General features: G+C 41.2%; 2 protein-coding genes across 2 annotated transcripts; one reads left to right on the top strand and one right to left on the bottom strand.

The window, feature by feature from the left end:
• Positions 1-63: 63 nt before the first annotated feature.
• On the bottom strand, positions 64-1,349 carry LOC140368972 (phenylethanolamine N-methyltransferase). Its single transcript, XM_072456154.1, has 3 exons — positions 1,137-1,349; positions 858-1,065; positions 64-716 (listed from the first exon to the last, which is right to left on the bottom strand). Exons 1-3 carry the CDS (start codon positions 1,294-1,296, stop codon positions 278-280), a joined length of 807 nt encoding a protein of 268 aa, XP_072312255.1. The 5' UTR covers positions 1,297-1,349; the 3' UTR covers positions 64-277.
• Positions 1,350-4,204: 2,855 nt separating this feature from the next.
• Positions 4,205-21,700, top strand: aldh18a1 (aldehyde dehydrogenase 18 family, member A1). The gene is made up of 18 exons (XM_072456710.1): positions 4,205-4,307; positions 4,440-4,544; positions 5,749-5,891; positions 6,328-6,477; positions 6,721-6,825; positions 6,903-7,055; positions 14,134-14,224; positions 15,346-15,470; positions 15,564-15,708; positions 15,818-15,891; positions 16,473-16,572; positions 17,457-17,677; positions 17,744-17,881; positions 18,044-18,239; positions 18,954-19,075; positions 20,072-20,258; positions 20,939-21,034; positions 21,121-21,700. The coding sequence occupies exons 2-18, from the start codon at positions 4,460-4,462 to the stop codon at positions 21,315-21,317; spliced, it is 2,328 nt and encodes a 775-aa protein (XP_072312811.1). The 5' UTR covers positions 4,205-4,307; positions 4,440-4,459; the 3' UTR covers positions 21,318-21,700.

The following is a 21,700-nucleotide window of genomic DNA, read 5'->3' as shown; positions in this document are numbered from 1 at the left end:
TGTTTTTCAAGATACCATAGTGTTTATAACCCTATTACTTAGTAGTTACTAGTAGTTACTAGTCCTGACCAAGCCTTGCTCAAGTACAATTTTACTATGAAGACAATAAAGTTCCATAAAAGTGAAACTTTAGTTTGATTTAAGGTTTAGACAAATATATAGAGCAGAACTAAATAGTAAAAGTCCTTCAATGCTTCATTTCAGCTGTGAGTACTGTGGGACTCAGTATTTATAAATCGTATATATTTAAGTAATAGTAATCATCACCGTTAACTCCTTAATTCTTTTTTGCTTTGACAAAAAACACCCCACAGACATCATCCACTCCCACCTTCATATCCTGGGGCAGTGTGTACACCTCCAGCCTGATGAGGGAGTAGCCCTGCTCCTGCAGCGACGCACAGACCTGCGCCTCGTTCAAGGGGACCACAGGGATCTTAACCCCAGGTCCACCAAAGTAATAACTCTCCTGCAGCGCCCCAATGAGCAGCAAGTGGCCTCCAGGACGCAGCAGTTTACTGATGTGACCCAGGGCCTTGGTGAAAGTGTCCATATCAGGGCTGACACTCTCCAGACAGAAGCAGGACACAAGGCAGTCTGCCCCCTGTGATGGGAGGGCATCTGGGGCCATGGGCTGAGCACGATGCACATCGATGGGGAGGACATCAGACACCACCTCACGCAGTCGAGCCGCCTTCTCTTTCCATGCAGAGGGGCTTATAAAAGAGAAAATCAGCATTTCATACATTTGAATGTTTAGAATGAATAAAGCCTGCTTCTGTATGAAGGTTTGGAAACTTTTTAAAGCACTCATAATACATGTGTTTGTGAAATCCTCCCAAATACATGAACTGCACCTTCGTCCTTCCAGTTTGCACACATATTGAATGTACGGGGTCCAGTCGAGGCTGCCACCTTCTCCCTGCAGCCACTTCTTCAGCTCCTGTCTGTTGACCTCCAGAAAGTCAGTGAGGATCACTTTGTTGAAGACTTCACAGCCGCTCAGCACCTGGTACAGTGTGGGACCTGTGCCTACATCGATTAGAACGTCACCTCCTACGTCTCCTGGAGAGGACAAGTCTCAGTACACAGATACTGTACATTGGATAGTATTTTGTTATATGCTAAATCCTCACCTTCAGTGAATGCTCGGTGCAGGCACGCCAGTTTCCATGGCACAATGCTGTCTTTTCGGTCAAAATCTGCTCTGGGTGGTACGTAGTTGTACTGCAGGTAGGCAGCAGGGTCAAACTTTTGGTAAGTCACTGCCATTGCTGCCACTCCACTCTCCCCCATGTTTCTGCTTCCAGCTGCTTTAGTCTCTTCTCAGAAAACTGCTGCGACACTTTATATAGCAAACACCAAACAATGAAAACTGTCACTTTAACCCAGCCATCCCCATTCAGGATCCTGATCCTGATCTCTAGTCCAAACACCATGTTTGGCTAACAATTATTTGATGACACTGACAAATAGTGGTTCTTTCTTTACAAAACAATATGCCAGATGCTAACTGTCCATTTGGTTTCTAAAGGGTTAGCAAAACACGTTTGAAAATAGATTGAAGTAATAAATAACTCACCGGCCGTCTCCAACACCTCTGTCCTTTGCTGCACCTCTTCCTTCTGGTCTCATTTATACCTGTGTCTCTGTGGATGAGAGTGCTTTTTCCTTAGGCCAGTCCCCTGACTTTCAAAGATACAGATACAATCTTCATCTTCTGAGCATTTGTTCTGTTCATACCATCAGCCTTGAGGCACTGATGATCCAAACAACGGGTTTCCTCCAACACTAATTGACTCTGCGTGGCTCAAAGGTACATGCTCCGGCCACTAATGACAGGGAAATAACTTCCACTCTATTTGTTTGTAATTATTAGTTTCATTTTTAGATATAAGCAGTATATAGGCCTAGAATTCAAATATAATTTTGTATTAATGCAATCTAGTTTTTATCTATTTCTGTATACATCTATATATAATTTACATGTCTGTTTTCAAACCAGTCCCGTAATCACAATGTTTTAGTCAAAATTGCAGTTAAAACATACTGCATAACAAGGATGTGGGTTTGGTGAGAGCTTTGGTAGGAACAACTGAGTACAATATGTGACTTCAAAAAGGCCTTCTTGTCCTATACATGTCCCTATGGTCCATTCAAACTTATGCCCCAACTTGCATTTAAAAACTCAATGTTGAATGAATCGAGTGTTATATACACACTAAAACAAAATGAACGATCAAATACATTCTTGTCCTTATATGATACGGTTATTGAGGGATTTGTCAACTTAAATGCTCAAAATGTTAAAACTGTACAGTGTAGTAGTGGGCAATAGTCCTGCCTGGAGCCCAGTGAGGAGGTGCTCTTACTCCTGGGTCAGACTGCAAAGTGGAAAAGGATAACAGGGAAGGCCAGATAAGGGAAAACACAAACAACAGAGAAAAGATCAGGGGAGACATAATGAAATAATGCACATTTGGACAGAGCTTCTGGACCCAATTTAGTTATCTCCGGTCCTTGGGGCAGCCAGTGGATGTCCAGCCGTGCTAATCAACTCAGCTTCAGGTTAGACCACCTACTTTAGATATACTATGCTCACAGGTACAGTGAGCAAAAGCAGGTAAGCAGGGTTTCAGTATCTTTACCATAGCCAGAAACAATCAAAACAATCTTTTGAATGGGCAAGAGCCATGGTTACGACGGAGTATAAGAGCCAACTAAGGAAAAAAAATGCGCTGCACTACGAGAATAAAGTCATTAATTAATGAGAAAAAGGACGTTAATTAATGAGAAAAAAGTCGAAGTCAGAAAAAAGTCGTAAATTAACGACAATAAACTCATTAGATAACGAGAAAAAAGTCATTAATTAACGAGAAAAAAGTCGTAGTTTAGGCGCCGATTCAAAGTGACGTGAGCAGTTCACTTTCAGCCCCACGTCAGGACGCACAAGAACGGGCTTGGATGAGTTGACAGTTTAGAACTACATGAAAGCCTAAAATAGATGTTAAAGTGTTTCCTGGTCTTTAAAACGATGTTTTACGTGTGTTTATTACAAGACAAGACATTGCGCAGACTTTAGCAGCACCTTTCCTGTGTCGCATCATCCACTGACTGTTGGATAAAGGCTTTACTTTCTTTCAAACAGCAGCCGTGCTCCGCGCCACAGCCGCCGCAGACAGGAGGAGCAGCCTCGCTGTTATATTCACACATTCTCTGGGTTCTCTGCTCCTCTATAGTGTTGTTTCTCTACGTGGGCACTTTACTCAGTCACTATTCTCACATGCTCATTGTGTGCACTTAAGTTTTATGCCCGGATTCTAACCTTTTGTGATCCTTTGGACAAACTCAGTAAAACACACAGAACACAAACATCCGTCTGCGCTTCCTCTCAGCTCCTGACGCCCGGATCCTGTTTGGCACAGCCTAAAAGCGATATGTTTTACGCACATGCATCATCCATACATCATCCATACATCATTCATACATCATTCATACATCATCCATACATCATCCATACATCATCCATACATCATCCAGATACATCATGGCATGAGCTCCAACACATGCGAGCACCAACACCGGAGTACGTCATGTTACAGGTCCAGGACCTGACATGTGACACTGCATCGGGTACATTATTGTTTGTAATGTATAAAAGACCCGCATTATAAAGATCGACATCTATTTTGGGCATTTGTATTCACTTTTAACCAAGCGCCATTTGCGTCCTGGTGGTGGTGTGTTTGTGTCATGAAGACTCCACAGATGGATTGGAGCAGATCAGCTTCAGAGCTTTAAACATACAAAACACAGCCTGTTACTGGACTGTACCATGATGCAACACTGAGGGGGGAGCACGTAACATGGTGCTGAAAGTGAACCGCGTATCTGCCTTTGTAGTCTTTAAATTATGAGATTTTTCTCGTTAATTAACAATCTTGTTAATTAAAGAGAAAAAAGTCATTAATTAATTACTTTATTCTCGTAGTGCCCCGCATTTTTTTTTTTTTTTGGGTTGGCCCTTATACTCCGTCGTACAATCTAACGGCGTGTCGAAAGTACTTTTTTGTGTGTAGCACCTGATATTCCTTTAAATTTGTTTAAAAAAAAAAAAAAGTAGTTTGATCAGCACAGCAGCTTCAGGGAGGAGGAGTCGGTGTCCACGTTTTCATCCCTCCCACCCATCATTTCACCTTACTGTGACCATAGCTGAATAGATAGTTAGTGAAATCTTTTAAAAACTGACCTTAAGGACAGGCGAGGGCAAGGGGCAATTAAAACCAAGCTGGGAGTAAGCAGTCACAGTAAGAGTTTTATTTGCATCATTTATACTGATCACGTGTAAATATGACATAACGGATGATTAATGACATCTCTCATTTCTCTTCTAGTTTAATTTGCATAACTATATTTTCGTTTGCATTAATCTTTTATAGAGCCAAACACTACATCAACCATGCTGCTTCAGAGGCTGACTGTGTGTTCAAAGATCCTAAAGCAAACAAAAGTGTGCAGCTTCTTTCAAAGACCTCTGATGCGAGGTAAGACCATGGATCTATTAGGGTAAGACCTGTCATTCAAGTGTCAACTCTGGCTGGGAAAAGCTCTGCATCCGAGCCAGTTTGAGCCATGTTTGTAAAGGGCTTTACTCTATAACTTATATTAATTATGACTTATATTAATTAGTGCTGTGCATGACAGATATAGATAGACACAATCCAAAACTGTTCATGTGGCGTATTTCCTGAAGGATTAAGTTCTATTCCAGATTATTTTGTTATAATATATGCAACATTTACAAAATATGGATGAAATGCTATCCATGGGTTTCAGAACGATGAAAAAACAGTACAGTTGGCATAGCAGTTAAGTAAGTAAGTAAGTTAATAAGTAAGTAAGTAAATAAGTAAGTAAGTAAGTAAGTAATCATTTTATCTTTTGAATGGTTAAAGTCCTCAAAAAGTTGCCCATAACACAAGGCTGAAAGAAACCCATGCATACTATGTTAAATATGTTTTACTATGAAGTTTATACATTACTTACAACAAGTAATCATGTCGAACGTTTGTAGCACTCTGAAAATGATCTGGAATCACAACTAAATAATTATAACGCAGACATACATTGCAGCTTAATTCCTTTTTCTCTCCCTCCTTCTCTCTCCCTCTCTCTTTCCCTGTCCCTCAGTTTGTTTTCAGTGCAATTATTCCCTGACAGATCAAACATCGTCTCTTGTATAGTGCCATTAGTTTATCCACTTTGGTGCTACCGAGTGTTTTTGCGGGGCTTCTGTTCGTGCACTCGCATGCGCCTCATTGCTCCGCAGAGATGTGTAATGTCAGCATGTGCTTTTGCTGCTTGGCCCCGCTGATGTGGCAGTTTAAAGGCTGCGATTATCTGTTTCCCTGGTTACAAATGGATGTACTGCTGCTTCTATGTGCTTTTCTTAGTTGTGTAATCAGTGAAACCAAGACTCAGAAAAACGTCTTTCCAGAATTATGTTTTCAAGCCATTCCTCAAAGTGTATGCTGTGATCCGATAGATTTATTTACAACCGCTACATGTTTATTTACAACAGTTGCACAACCAAATCAATATTATATGACTTAAGTGACATAAAGGTCATAAAGGCAAGTATGGCATCCAATCTGTTTTAAAGATCTAATTACAACTTTTGTAACTTGGGAGCAGCTGAACGTGAGAATTAAAAATAAAAATGAACCATAAATTGTCCCCCCAATTTAGGGTTGGCCCACGGTACGTCTTTCGCTCATCGCAGTGAACTTCGTCAAGCCAAAAGGATAGTTGTGAAGTTGGGCAGCGCAGTGGTCACCCGGGGAGACGAGTGCGGCCTGGCTCTGGGCAGATTAGCCTCCATTGTGGAACAGGTATAGCATTTTTGTTTATTCATATATTATAAGTAAAACTGCATATTAAAATAGTTTATAAATGTATAATTAATATGCAAGAGAAGCAGTTTTACTTTTCCATATACTTATTATTGGTCAGATCCATCCTTAGGTTTCCAAATTATGAGAAATTAGGGCCATTAACATCATGATAAACTATTTCAAACTTAAATATAATATATTTCGAATAGGAAAAAGTCCCAAAAATGTTACATGTAAACTGGAAGCTAAAACCCATGAATTGGCCACATTTTTAATTTCTGTTTTTGTTTGTTTCTTCCCCACAAATGCCTAAAACAACAACAGTGGTTCAGATGAAGGTCCATGTATACAATAGTGATCCTTTTGTATTCTGACCGTTCTGACCGCCCACTGCAGAAACAAACGTCATAATAATTGCTTTATTTACGTGCAGGTGGCCATGCTGCAGAATCAAGGCCGAGAGATGATGATAGTCACCAGTGGAGCCGTGGCTTTTGGAAAACAAAGATTAAGACATGAAATCCTGCTGTCCCAGAGTGTGCGGCAGGCGCTGCACACGGGGCCCAACCAGCTCAAAGACATGGTAACACACACAGTTCTATGGGAATCAAAACAACTGTCAGATGTATCATTATATTATATAAAAACACTCTATAGTTTCAGTCAATCAAGGACTTAAAACAATATTTATTTTAAGCAGGAGCTTCTGTCAAAAATATGTTTAAGTTCAACTATTAATCATGCCCTATATTATATTTAATCCAAAATCCAATACAGTTTTGGGGTCTTTAAACATTGGGTTTTCTAATATTGTATATCGTTATAGTCACTGCCACTTCTGGAGGCCCGTGCCTGTGCTGCTGCTGGACAGAGTGGCCTGATGGCTCTATATGAAGCCATGTTCACACAGTACAGCACTTGCACTGCACAGGTACTCTTATATTTAACAGTATTTACTGTGGTTGAAGGCTTCATTGTGCCTCAGCCTTCTTTTTCTGTCCTTCCTAGGTCCTTGTTACTAATCTGGATTTCCATGATGACCAGAAGAGACAGAATCTGAACAGCACTCTGCAGGAGCTGTTGAGGATGAACATTGTGCCCATCATAAACACTAATGACGCCGTGGTGCCCCCTCCGGAGCCCAACAGCGACCTGCAGGGGGTAAATGTGGGTACAGACAGCAGGAGGGACGAGGCTGGTGCTGGGGGTGGAAGAACCAGCATGGAGGCTCATAACTCTGTCAAAGACATTACATTGGAGTCTGTGTCGAGTCTGTGCAAAAGTTTAAGTTCAGTAATGAACAAAAGAGTGCCTTAATTTACCTCTATGCTCATTAATTAGGCCCGAGTGCCACAAGCTGGCGAGAGGCCTATTAGTCCCGTAAGGCCGTGCGAAGCACGGCTGCGAAAGTGCGCACGTAGTGCGCACGAAATCGAGCGCGAAGCGCTCGCCCACTTCCAGACACTCACTAACGCACTCCTTCACTCACGCACGCCCCGTGCATACTAATTAGTAGTAGGAAAATGGAACATTACCGTTGTAAACGGGCGAAGCCCGTGCAAAAGTGCGCACTAAACGAGCACTTTACATTGTCATCCCCATATAAAGCGCTCATTTGCGCTAAGTAGCTCACAAATACGTTCCCCATCTCTTGCATGTTCCGTGCATATAAACATGTAATGCAAAAATTGAACATTGTTACTGTATAGAGGGCCAAAAACACAAAGTGGGCGGAGCCCACTCAAAATTAACGAAAGTACCCGTCAGTGACCAGGGACCCACACCATGAGGTAGGAAAGCGCGAGCGCTTTCCGAAAATGTATAGTTTATGATATTTGAAAAATGGGAAACATTGTTTTCGCATCGGAATATTATTAGGCCCGAGCCCCAGCAGGGCGGAGGGCCTATTGCTCCCGCAACGCTGCCGAAGGCAGCGTTGCAACTGTCTGACCAAACATGCGGGCGCAGCCCGCATGTTTGGTACCCCGTCGCCCCTGGCAAGTACAGTGAACTAGCCCATGCCGAAGGCATGGATCATGCATACTTACTCCTGCTATGACAGAAATAGTCAACAATTAGTGAATGGGCGTAGCCCATTCACTAATTGTTGACAACAGCAGCGCTTCGCGCTGCATTCCTCCAAAAACCCTCCTGGCATCGTCCCGTACGCGAGAATCCATGCCGCAGGCATGGGCCATGCTTGTATCTGCTCAAATCAATGGAAGTCTATGGGGAGTGGGCGGGGCATCCCGACGGAATAGGGAGTGACGAGCGCGTAAGCGCTCGTAATGATGATTCCACCCCATGGCGGCATGGGGAAGGCTTAGAGCTTTCAAACGATGTATAATTTGTTGTTATAGTGGAAACGGCTATATTGTTTTTGCTAAAAATATTATTATTATTATTATTATTTTTCTTGTTCTTCAGCGCTTTGATCTCTAATTTGACCCCCTGAACATGCTCAAAAACTCACCAAACTTTGCCCAAAATTCAGAATCGGCGAAAAAATTTGTTTTTTCCCTAAAAAAATGGCGCGACAGCGCCACCGACAAAAGTCAAAATACATTGCGCCTATGGGAGACGCCCCGAGGTCAACTTTGTCGTAAAGCTACGAAATTCGGAACACGCATTCCTCTTGTGAGGACAAAAAACAAATATTATTGTGGCCACGCCCCCAGACTTACCCTATGGCCACCATCTTCCTTTGAAAATGAAAACACGCTGTGTTAGCCATTTTGTTCACGTCAAACTTTGACGAACTCCTCCTAGGGCGTTTTGCCCACCAACTTCAAAATCGGCGTACGTCCTCTGGACAAGTGGGGCATCTAAAGTTATCCAATTTTTTGAGATACCTCTTACGGTCTGTGTGCGGCGCAGCCGCAAAGTTGGACAACTTATTTTGGGATATTGCAGATCTAAAAATTGTTCCCATTTGATCAAAACAAGTCCGATTAGGACCAAATTTGAATCAGTTGTTCAACTTTCTAGTTTGGACCAGTTTATGATGACAAAATTGAAATGGGCGCGATAGCGCCCCCTACAGAGTGACCTTTAAATTAACATTGAAGGTCAAAAATTAGTTTTACTAAAATTTTCTAAACTTTACCCAAAATTCTATTTTGGCGTCCCGATCAAAAAAGCCAATCAGACAAATGCCTTAATTTTTACGGCGTAGTCGTAGCGATGACATAAACCTCCCATGTTATCCCTATGGAAAAAACGCTAAATCTCTCGAATATCCACATTTTTCTGTTTCACACTTTAACGAACTCCTCCTAGTGCGTTTTGCCCACCGACCTCAAAATCGGTGTACGTCCTCTAGACAAGTGGGGCATCTAAAGTTATCCAAATTTTAAGGATAGATTTTACGGTCTCTGTGCGACGGAGCCGCAAACGTTTCCCAGAATTCTGACTATTTGGCCTTTAGAGTGGCCTATAAACAATAGAGTTTTTCCAAATGACATGATATTTTGAACAAAATTCTAATTTGCCATCCAAATCATAAAAGTATGAGAGCCAAAGTCATATTTTGTACGGCGTAACCGTAGCGATGACAGAAACATCCCATGTTATCCTTATGGGAAAATCGTAGAATCGCTCAAATCACCACATTTTTACGCTTCACACTTTAACGAACTCCTCCTAGGGCGATTGTCCGATCAAGTTCATATTTGGAGAATATCATCTACACAAGCGGGGCATCAAAACGTATCCATATTTTGATTCTAAGTGCTACGGTCTCTGTGTGGCGGACCCGCAAATATATGTCAGAAATGGGAAAACAGCGAAATCTCTAAAATGACCCTATTTTTACGCTTCACACTTTAACGAACTCCTCCCAGGGCGAATACCCGATCAATCTCATATTTGGGGAAAATCATCTACACAAGCGGGGCATCAAAAGTCAGTCATATTTTGATTTCAAGTGGTACGGTCTCTGTGCCGTGGAGCTGCAAATATACTGTCACAAATGGGAAACCGCCAAATCCTTGAAATGTTCACATTTATGCTTCACACTTTAACAAACTCCTCCGTGGGCAATAGCTCGATCAAGCTTTACTTTGGGAAATATCATCTACACAAGCGGGGCATCAAAAGTTATCCATATTTTTATTCGAAGTGCTACGGTCTCTGTGCGGCGGCGCAGCAAATTTGACTGACACTTGTGTTCATTTGCACTGGATTGGCCATGTCCAATGTGTCTCCGTCTGTCAAGTTCTTTTTTAATTCAACACACAATAAGGGCGCCATCTTTATCAAGTCGAAAGCGCAGAGTCGGAAGGCCGGCGGCCCGCGAGGGCCGTTGGATGCCGCTTGCGGCTTTAATTTTTATTGTTCTTCTTCAGCGCTTTGAACTCTAATTTGACCCCCTGAACATGCTCAAAAACTCACCAAACTTTGCCCAAAATTCAGAATCGGCGAAAAATTTTATTTTTTCTGGGCCATTTTTTTTTTCGTTAAAAAATGGCGCGACAGCGCCACAGACAAAAGTCAAAATACATTGCGCCTATGGGAGACGCCCCGAGGTCAACTTTGGCGTAAAGCTACGAAATTCGGGACACGCATTCCTCTTGTGAGGACAAAAAAAAAATATTATTGTGGCCACGCCCCCAGACTTACCCTATGGCCGCCATCTTCCTTTGAAAATGAAAACAAGCTGAGTTAGCCATTTTGTTTACGTCAAACTTTGACGAACTCCTCCTAGGGCGTTTTGCACACCGACTTCAAAATCGGCGTACGTCCTCTGAACAAGTGGGGCATCTAAAGTTATCCAATTTTTTGAGATACCTTTTACGGTCTGTGTGCGGCGCAGCCGCAAAGTTGGACAACTTATTTTGGAATATTGCAGATCTAAAAATTGCTCCCATTTGATCAAAACCAGTCCGATTAGGACCAAATTTGAATCAGTTGTTAAACTTTCTAGTTTGGACCAGTTTAGGCTGACAAAATTGAAATGGCCACGATAGCGCCCCCTACAGAGTGACCTTTAAATTAACATTGAAGGTCAAAAATTAGTTTTACCAAAATTGTCTAAACTTTACCCAAAATTCTATTTTGCCGTCCCGATCACAAAAGCCAATCAGACAAATGCCTTATTTTTTACGGCGTAGTCGTAGCGATGACATAAACTTCCCATGTTATCCCTATGGGAATACTGCTAAATCTCTTGAATATCAACATTTTTCTGTTTCACACTTTAACGAACTCCTCCTAGTGCGTTTTGCCCACCAACCTCAAAATCGGTGTACGTCCTCTAGACAAGTGGGGCATCTAAAGTTATCCACATTTTAAGGATAGCTTTTACGGTCTCTGTGCAAACGTTTCCCAGAATTCTGACTATTTGACCTTCAGAGTGGCCTATAAGCAATAGAGTTTTTCCAAATGACATGATATTTTGAACAAAATTCTAATTTGCCATCCTGATCATGAAAGTATGAGAGCCAAAGTCATATTTTGTACGGCGTAACCGTAGCGATGACAGAAACATCCCATGTTATCCTTATGGGAAAATCGTAGAATCGCTCAAATCACCACATTTTTACGCTTCACACTTTAACGAACTCCTCCTAGGGCGATTGTCCGATCAAGTTCATATTTGGAGAATATCATCTACACAAGCGGGGCATCAAAACGTATCCATATTTTGATTCTAAGTGCTACGGTCTCTGTGTGGCGGACCCGCAAATATATGTCAGAAATGGGAAAACAGCGAAATCTCTAAAATGACCACATTTTTACGCTTCACACTTTAACGACCTCCCCCTAGGGCGATTGCCCTATCAAGCTCATATTTGGGGAAAATCATCTACACAAACGGGGCATCAAAAGTTATCCATATTTTGATTTTAAGTGGTACGGTCTCTGTGCCGTGGAGCTGCAAATATACTGTCACAAATGGGAAAAACACCAAATCCTTGAAATGTTCACATTTACGCTTCACACTTTAACAAACTCCTCCTAGTGCGTTTGGCCCACCAATCTCAAAATCGGTGTACCTCCTCTATACAAGTGGGGCATCAAAAGTTATTCAAATTTTATGGATAACATTTACGGTCTCTGTGCAGCTGAGCCGCAAACTTTTCGCAGAATTTGGACTATTTGGCCTTCAGAGTGGCCTATAAACAAGAGTTTTTCCAAATGACATGACATTTTGCACACAATTCTCATTTGCCATCCCCAAAATAAAAGTATGGGAGCCAAAGTCATATTTGGTAAAGCGTAGCGATGACAGAAACATCCCATGTTATCCCTATGGGGAAACCGCAAAATCTCTAAAATGACCACATTTTTACACTTCACACTTTAACAAACTCCTCCTAGGGCGATTATCCGATCAAGTTCATATTTGGGGAGAATCATCTACACAAGCGGGGCATCAAAAGTTATCCATATTTTTATTCCAAGTGTCACGGTCTCTGTGCGCTGGAGCTGCACATTTGACCGATATTTGTCTTCATTTGCACTGGTTAAGCACAGCATTGTACATGTCCAATGTGTCACTGTCTTAGTTCTTAGACAATTGCGTTAGCGCCATCTCTGTAAAATGCAGAGAGCAGAATCGGAAGGCCGGCGGCCCGCGAGGGCCGTTGGATGCCGCTTGCGGCTTTAATTCTTTCTTTCTTCTTTCTTTCTTTCTTTCTTCTCGGGACCAACCCCCCTATTTTTCACCCAGTGAACATTGACGAAAAGTAACAAAAATTTGCACACCTCTAAAAATCGTGCCTCTCTACATTCTGGCTATTTCCCTTTTCTAAAATAAAAAAAAATTGGCGCGTCAGCGCCCCCAAATGTACCAAAAATGCATTGAGAGATAGGAAATGACCCACAAAAAATCTGATCGTAGAATCATGAAATTTGGCGCAGAGGTAGATGGTGACAAGAGAAGTAAAAAATATTATTTCGGCAACGCCGTCCACCCAACCAAATGTCGGCCATATTGCTTCAAAAATGGCTAAGCATGACTCGGGAGTTTTTCCAAACGTCATACTTTTACAAACTCCTCCCAGGGCGTTGGCTCTAAAAAGCTGAAATCTGGTGAAAATGCTACTGAGGAGTGGGACATCAAAAGTTATTCAAATTACATTGATACCTCTCACGGTCTCTGTGCAGCGAAGCCGCAAACTTTAGCTAGAATTTCAGAAATCTCCCAAATTTAACATTTCTGCCGTTTGCGCAGATAAAGTCCAAATTGCGTCAAATTAGAATCAGTTGTTAAACTCTTTGCGCTAAACGTACTTGAAGTGAAATAAATTAATTTGGCACCACAGCGCCCCCTACAGATTTTATTTGGAGGTTAAATGTTTAGTTTTGCGAAATTTTATGAAATTTGACACACAACTCAATTTTGGCATACCCATCAAAAAAGTCAACGAGACCCATGTCATAATTGTTATGGTTTTGCCGTAGCGATGACCAAAACCTCCTATGTTATTCCAATGGGGAAATCGCCAGAACATGTTTACACTTTAGACTTTCACAAACTCCTCCCAGGGCGTTAGCCCTATTAACCTGAAATTTGGTGAGACTCATCTTCAGGGGTGGACCGTCAAAAGTTATTCACATTTTTTATTCAAAGAGTCACGGTGTCTGTGCGGCAAAGCCGCACATTTTGCCAAGAATTCAAAATAAAATAGCTTTTTGATGGTAAAACAAAGGGGAGAAGATGTGACAGCGTCACAGATTCAGCAGTAGGCGTAATAAAAGGACAATTGGGGCCCTCGCCTATGATGGCATGGCGAGGGCCGATCATTGCCGCTTGCGGCTATATTTGGTTCTTATTTTAATTCAGTTTTTGGGAAAGTGTGGGCAATATTTTCACATCAATTTCTCCCAATAACTGTAAGCATACATTAGCAATCCATAAGAAATTATTTTAAATTTGCCAAAAAAAATTGCACTAAAGTTAATGGTGCCCCTCGCTCTGCTGCCCCACTACACCAGCCTGACCCTCTCTCAGCCTGTGCGGGGGAGGCCGTGCAGCCACTGGGGAAGGTGCTCTCTGGAGGTAACAACACTGAACATTTCAAAGGAGAGGAAAAGTTTCACCTCAAACGACTAACCAACACTGTAAATTGTTATTTGGTCTCTTTATTGCCAATGTAATGTTAATTTAAAAAAATCACTTTACTCTGCGATTCATATATTTTACATGGCCTGGTCTGTAGTAGTTTCTAAATGAACGTTCAGATCTGGGCTTTACCATTTCAGTATTTGCTCACATCTTTCTTTCTCTCTGTAGGTGATCAGCATTAAGGACAATGACAGCCTGGCCGCGCGCCTGGCCGTGGAGATGAAGGCCGACCTGCTCATCGCTCTCTCTGATGTTGAAGGTTTGTGTGTTACTATGGAAACGCATCTCTAAGGTGACATGCCATCTGCCCGGCACCATCCGTGTCAAAACAGTCCTCTTTAAAGTGCGTATGACAGGTTCTCATGTTTGTCTAATTATGAGTCATTCTGGTAATTATTTGTCATAGTTTTACATCAGTCAAGTGACAGTTTGAGAAGAAAAATATTAAAACAAAAGTTGAATATAACAGGAAGTAGTGTTTAGTTGTAAAATGAATAAGTGACATTCCATCAAAAATACAGGGACAATTTTTCTGACAATTAAATCAATTATTTATTAAAATAAAGGTGTTATCAGTTATTATTATTTGTTAAATTGTAACTATTGCACAATGTATATGGATTTTGGCCCGTGTTTATATTACAGTTGCTAGGTAACAGTTGTGAAATGAAGCCTGCGTAAGTTCACCTGGAAGACCTAACCTAAATCTGCGTCGGCCTCCATGGAAGGACCCCTCTCCCCAGCGCCATCATCGCACTCAAGCGGGCGTCCGCCTGTCCGTCTGTGAGAGTCAGATCCCTCACTTCACCATGGACTCTTCCAGGTTTCTGCGCTTATCCCAAAGAGGTTATGCAGTTTTTCCCGGCCAAGAAGGATTGGTAAAAGGACAGGGGACGTCCGCGTCATGGCCCCTACACCTGCTCCTCATCCCCAATCAACGCTCTCAGTCACTCCTCCCCGCTCCAATCAACGCACAGGCGGCAGCATTTAAACGCTCAGGTTGATGGCTCAGTCGCTTCAAACCGTATCTGCGACCCACCACCTCCCCTGCTCCTCCTCTGCATCTATTATTCTCTCCACATCTACCACCAGTCTCCAGGCTCCGGGGGGAAGGTATCTAATTCAATCAAATCATGGAGTGCCCATGATCGCTACGCCTTCCACCGGGGTCTGAGCGCCAAATAAACTTTGCAATAAAGTTCGCTAAAACATCTTTTCTGCTTTTGTGTCTGAGTCTCTCCAGGGTGAAATTACCTTTGCCTATGCCACATGCTGCTGCTCATGTAAAACCAGGAAGTAAATACATGAACGTCACCAAAATTGTGAAATTGGGGGAAAATAGGCAACAACCATTTGAGAGTAAAATCAAGTCTTTTTCAGGCCTTTATAACAGCCCCCCGGGAACAGACGATGCTAAACTCATTGACATCTTTTACCCTGGAGACCAACAGTCGATCACCTATGGTACGAAGTCAAGAGTGGGAATTGGAGGCATGGAGGCTAAGGTAGTTCACACCTGAAACCAAACCTTTACAAACATTTAATAATAAGAAGTGTTGTCATAATATTTGTATCATTCATTATTGACATTCTTGCAGGTGAAAGCCGCTCTCTGGGCTCTGCAGGGCGGCACCTCGGTGGTCATCGCCAACGGCACCCATCCCAAAGTGACGGGACATGTGATCACGGACATTGTGGAAGGGAAAAAGGTGGGCACGTTCTTCTCGGAGATCAAGCCTGCTGGTGAGTTATGTCTTTGGTTAAACTAGTCTTTAAGGCATGGGTTTTTACCTCTGACATCAAACCAAACGTTTCCCACATTAAGCGACTTTAATGTGTTGCCTTTGAACAGGTCCCAGCGTGGAGCAGCAGACCGAAATGGCACGCAACTTTGGAAGACTTTTGGCCTCTTTGCATCCAGACCAGGTACAAACAAGAAAAGCAATGTCTCTTTTATGTATCTTTACTGTGATATTTTCAGGACACAGTTCCATTGATATCATCATACAGAACCTTTCCTAACCTGTGTATACCAGTGAGACCAAACACTGTCATTGCAACAGACTAGAAATTATATCAGTGCTAATATCTTTAACTGTCATATCTGGGATTTAATATCGGCCTCATTCAAAATTCCACAATATTTAGAAACAGTATTTTTTTTAAGCTTCTAGTCTTTGTGTGCGTCTGTGTCATTCCCAGTATGCTCCCAGTGCGTCAGATTAATCTATTTAACCATCCTAGTGAGTTAAAATCTAAAATAAAAGGGCAATTAAGCTAAATCATCTTTGGCATATATTACTGAGTGAAAATGTATGCGCTGTAATTAAATTCAAAATGATAATTGGTCGTATTGAATCAGTTGCCTTCAGCTAAATTTGTAGGAATCTGATTAAAAACAATGTAATTACACGTCTTTTGCCTGTAGTGGTTACAAAGGGAAACTCTGCCCTCTTGTGGATGAACTGGCACACTGCTGACTTGTTAACTTGCCCATATGTTGTCAGCGGAGTGAGATCATCTGCCAGTTAGCCGAGCTGTTGACAGAGAGGACGGACGAGATCTTGGCTGCCAACAAAATGGACGTGGAGCTGGCTGTCACTGCAGGTGCCTGTCCCTCATTCTCTGTGTCTGACAGATGTGCCCAGATAGACTGGCACCAGACACTCAAGTCCAACTGTGCCAGAGGAATTCGGCAAAGTACTTTTTATTTAGTCCTATACTACAGCCCTAATTGGAAAAGTTAGAGTGCAACTGTCCAGAAGTCGAATTCATGAGTTATACTCCCCAATTCAACACATATAGTGCATATGACAGGTTAGACTACACATGATTTTACTAAATATTTTGCGTTACAACCACACTGTGAAGAGTAGCCAAAATCCATATGAATTACACAACAGTTATGATTTGACAATAGATATGACTTGATAACACCTTTTATTTTGTTGAATGATTGTTTAAACTGTCAGAAAAGTGTAAATTGTTTCTGTTTTTTCAACATCGCATATTGATGACATCACACAAGGATTCTGTTTTAGAACTAAGCACTACTTCCCGAAATTTTAAAGTTTTATTTGTCAATCTTTCTTCACAAACTGCAGCTTCATGAGTGTTAAAACTACCACTGATTCTATACCACCAGAACTAAGGCATCATTAGACAAACAGGAAAAACTGTCATTAGACTTTAGACAATTCTTATTATAACACTGGCATTTAAAATTCAGAAAAAGGAACAAAATCAGGTCTTTTATATTTTTAACTCTTTAAACCATTAAATGTTTCTTTTGTTAATAGGGTTCTCACAATATTTTTTATATTATTTATATTTATTTTTTAGGATGATATAAATAAACCGCATGATCTTGACATTTGTAATTGTGAATCATATATTTTTTTTATATTTATTTTTGTATAGAATTTCTACATTTCCCCCAAACATTCTAACTTTTCTTGAATATAGATGACATTTTCTCATCGTTCCCTCAGAACACATGGCCCCTGCCACGCTGAAGCGCCTGAGCCTGTCTCCAGCCAAACTCAACAGTCTTGCCACAGGTCTACGTCAGATCGCTGTGGCGGGCCGGGACAGTGTGGGCCGAGTGCTGCGTCGGACCAGAATCGCCCACAACCTGGAGCTGGAGCAGATCAAGGTTCCCATCGGCGTCCTGCTCGTCATCTTCGAGGCCCGGCCCGACTGCCTTCCGCAGGTTCACGCTCACGAAGGAAAATGCGCGTTTGTTCCAAATATGATGCTAACGTTTCTCTTCGTGCAGGTCGCGGCGTTGGCCATAGCCAGTGGCAATGCCCTCCTGTTAAAGGGAGGAAAAGAAGCTGCCAATACCAATCATGTCCTGCATCAGCTCACACAGGAAGCTTTGGCCATACATGGAGTCAAAGAGGCTGTACAACTGGTATCTATTAAACGTTTTTATAATATGTAATGTAAGCGCACCTCAACATACTCCAATGTACCCACTCCATACTTTTCCTTTGTTCGTTTATTGTGCATTGTTCATTGGTCGTGCTATTTCAGTTTGTCTGGAAATAAAAGTGTTAAAAATGTCGTGATACAGGTGAGCACTCGTGAAGAAGTAGAGGACCTCTGTCGACTGGACAAACTAATAGACCTGATCATCCCGCGTGGGTCGTCCCAGCTGGTGCGGGACATCCAGCACGCGGCCAAAGGCATTCCAGTGCTCGGACACAGCGAGGGAATCTGCCATGTTTATGTGGATGTGGAGGCAGGTGTGGATAAAGTGCTCAAAATTGGTAAGTAATTAAGAGTTAAAGACATCACCCATCACTACAGGACTGCAGGGCAAACAAATGTATCCCAGTGGTTACAAGTCAAAAGGTCTGTGTCCAGATCTTTAGACCAGAACACACAGACCGCTGCATACAGGACTCCTTAGGCATGTGCTGGTATTTTATCAGTGGGTTGTCAAAAGTATCGAATCAGATGCTAATCGATACTAAAACTAGTATAAGTAGAAACTAGATACATATTTGTGCAACCTTTGACCCTTCCTGAGCAGTTTTAGAATCATCTTGAATCATCTTGAGCTAGAATAAGACGACACGGCAACATAAAACCGTCTATCGTCTAAAAAAAGAGCATTTTGATGATCATTGTGGAGTATTGAGAAGGAAAGTTTAGTATTGAGAATAGAGGCGAGAAGCCAAACATTGTACTCAAAATAAGAGTAATGTTACGTCAAAATACAGTAATATTACTCAAAACTACTACTCAAGTAAGAAAAACTATAAGAGTAACTGTCTGGACGTAACTTCTGATTTCTAATTTCAAGGACAAAATGTTAAATAAAAAGAGTACTGTTACTTCACACAAAATATTACTCGAGTAAAAGTATACTCCGAAAAGTACAATCTATTTAACTCAAGTAAATGTAACTGTATATGTGACGACACTAATTGGTTAATGTAACTTTAACTTTAGCTAATTGTATCTTTTAATGTTTTCAGTTCGAGATTCAAAATGTGATTATCCAGCTGCTTGTAATGCGATGGAGACTTTGTTGATTCACCGAGACCTGCTTAGGACCCCTGTTTTTGACCAGATTATTGACACGCTGCGCACAGAAGGGGTAAGACAAACACAGAGGAGTCTAAAAGCAATTATTAACTTCATGAATAATAAGGAATTCTATGCATCAGGACCTTTCTGGACATTTAATCGAATGCCAAAAAGCGAAATATATTAAAATATATTTATATATATTATTTGCTTTTTTATTATCAAACAATAAATACAATACAAGTAAAATGAAAGTGTTAAGATGCCAAAATAGCATTTGATATTTATACTAAATACAAAATACTACAAAGTAAAGTTAAATCATGACTGCAACTTTATTAATACTGCAATAAAAATAACAAAGTTGTTGACCAAAGCTCTGCAAGAATAAATTAATTGTAAAAATATAATGCATACATACCCATATGCATGTGTCAATAAGTAGTAGTAATATTAATAGTAGGTATAGACAATTTAAGTAGTTTTAAAAATTCAACAGTTCAACAAAAATCCAGGCCCGGACTTATCTTACTTCTTCATAAAGGCCTATAATACAGGTTTGCACTGACTGTTTTATGCTGTTAATTTGTTGCACACATCTGGATATCAGCCATTTGTCTTTATCTCTTATAAGATAAGATAAGATAAGATATTCCTTTATTGTCCCACATGGGGAAATTTCATTGGTGCAACGCAGGTAGATACAGAGGTAGATACAGAAGAACAGAACACTTATAGGAAGTCTGAAAAACACTTTCAGTAGAAGATCTCCTATAAATAAATAAATAAAAACTCCCTTATCTCTCTTATATCGGCCCATTCCAGCCCACTTTAACTTGTGATTACACTAAAAATCATTATAAATTAATTAAATAAAACAAAGTTTGATTAAAATGTCAGCATCTCAAACTTTGTCAAAAGCCAAAGTGTGTTTTAAGAAAAACGGGTAGAGAAGAGGCAAAGGCAGCCGTGTGTTACTGTAGTTCCAGCATAATAATGAGTGTATGTGGCTCACCGGTTACACATCTTCATTCATATCAGTACGTTGTTTGTATGTCACTGTCAGGTAAAGATCCATGCAGGGCCGCGGTTCGCCTCGTACTTGACCTTCAGCCCGTCTGAAGCCCAGTCCATGAGAACTGAGTACGGAGACCTGGAGTGTTGTGTGGAGGTGGTGGACAGCCTGCAGGAGGCAGTCGCCCACATACACAAATATGGCAGCTCCCACACAGACGTCATAGTCACAGAAAATGGTACGTGACTCAAATTATTACTGGAAAATTGGTACGAAAATCTCTAATTGACCAAAAATAACATTCTGGCGGATTTGAGAATGGTGAAAAAGCAGTGAGTTGTGATTATAAGGTGCAAAAGAAGTGAGTGCAATTTCTCAAACTCTGGAAAAGTTAACATTTTACAGTGAAGATCATTTTGGATCTGCCGTGAAGAACATACAGCTGCCATCTAGTGACCAAACAAGGTATAATCACGAAACGTTCCAAGGCCTGTTAATAATATTGTAGACTTAAAGCAGAACTAAGTAACTTAGGAAGCGCCCCCTGATGTTCTCTTGTGAAAATACACTGTCGGAGAACAGTGTTTTTTGTTTTTAATTAGATTTTTTACTCATTTATTGAAAGGGTTTTTCAAGAGAATTATCTTTGGGACTTACAAAGACGGTTAAATAGGGTTAAAACTGTTTCTTAGTTCTCCTTTAAAAAAGAGCCTATTACTTTGTGCATATACCAATGATATGTTCAGTGTAGCGTTAGATATATTTATTACATGATTATCAAGTTAAGTTTAGTAATTATAACTCACGACTCTTGTATAAATATAGGGCATAATTAATTCATTTGAATAGCTGAATTTTGTGGTAGGACTTTAGATTGTTGTTTAATTTATCTTCTAATGAAAGTTTTTCTTCTTCCAGAGAGCACAGCGGAGCAGTTCCTGCAGCAGGTCGACAGCGCTTGTGTTTTCTGGAATGTTAGCTCCAGATTGGCTGATGGTTACCGCTTTGGACTGGGTTTGTTACCGCAGTGCTCTCGACATTTGTCTTTTAAACATTCCTATTTTGAATGAACTGTCTGTGACTGAGCTGTGTTTGTACAGGGGCAGAGGTGGGCATCAGCACAGCTCGTATCCACGCTCGGGGCCCCGTGGGGCAGGAGGGGCTGCTCACTACCAAGTGGGTGCTGAGAGGGGAGGGGCACACGGCCGCAGACTTCTCTGAACAGGGCACCATGAAGTACCTCCACGAAACCCTGCCCATCGGCCCCCCGCCGGCCAGTCAGAGGGACAGCAACTAAACTCAGAGGACTCCAGCGGGGACAGGGTTTGTAGAGGGCCCAGTGGGGCTTGTTAAGAACTGTTTAGACCAGACTGAAGCACAACACAGGACCACGTTACTGTGGAACATTATTAAAACAAGTTTACACACACGCTAAATGCTACCTCTCGAGTGCAATCAACTATTTAAATCATTTCAATTAATAATGTGCAAGGACATTTTTAGAGGTACATTTGCATAATAAAGAAGGAATAGATTTTGGGGACTATTTCTTACCACTAAAGACAGTATTATAACTATGGATTTGTATTAAATTAAATAGTTTTCTTTTATAAATGTGCTATTGTTAGTGTATTATGCCTTGGCTTATATGATAAATGAATTAACTCTTTCGTCAGCTAT

This window comes from Eucyclogobius newberryi, unplaced genomic scaffold, assembly GCF_026437365.1.
Source record: "Eucyclogobius newberryi isolate DKJ021-1_F unplaced genomic scaffold, fEucNew1.0.hap1 SCAF_20, whole genome shotgun sequence".
In the NCBI taxonomy this organism is placed as follows: Eukaryota; Metazoa; Chordata; class Actinopteri; order Gobiiformes; family Gobiidae; genus Eucyclogobius; species Eucyclogobius newberryi.
The sequence above is the reverse complement of the archived record's forward strand: the minus strand, read 5'-3'. Positions and strand labels throughout refer to the sequence as shown.

Bases quoted from the DNA above. Each gene is read 5' to 3' on its own strand.
- LOC140368972 (XM_072456154.1), bottom strand. From the start codon at position 1,296: ATGGGGGAGAGTGGAGTGGCAGCAATGGCAGTGACTTACCAAAAGTTT. The intron at 1,066-1,136 runs GTGAGGATTTAG...TGTCCTCTCCAG, and splicing joins GCACCGAGCATTCACTGAAG to GAGACGTAGGAGGTGACGTT. The intron at 717-857 runs GTGCAGTTCATG...CTCTTTTATAAG, and splicing joins TGCAAACTGGAAGGACGAAG to CCCCTCTGCATGGAAAGAGA.
- aldh18a1 (XM_072456710.1), top strand. From the start codon at position 4,460: ATGCTGCTTCAGAGGCTGACTGTGTGTTCAAAGATCCTAAAGCAAACA. The intron at 7,056-14,133 runs GTAAATGTGGGT...TTCTCTCTGTAG, and splicing joins CCAACAGCGACCTGCAGGGG to GTGATCAGCATTAAGGACAA. The intron at 15,892-16,472 runs GTACAAACAAGA...ATATGTTGTCAG, and splicing joins CCTCTTTGCATCCAGACCAG to CGGAGTGAGATCATCTGCCA.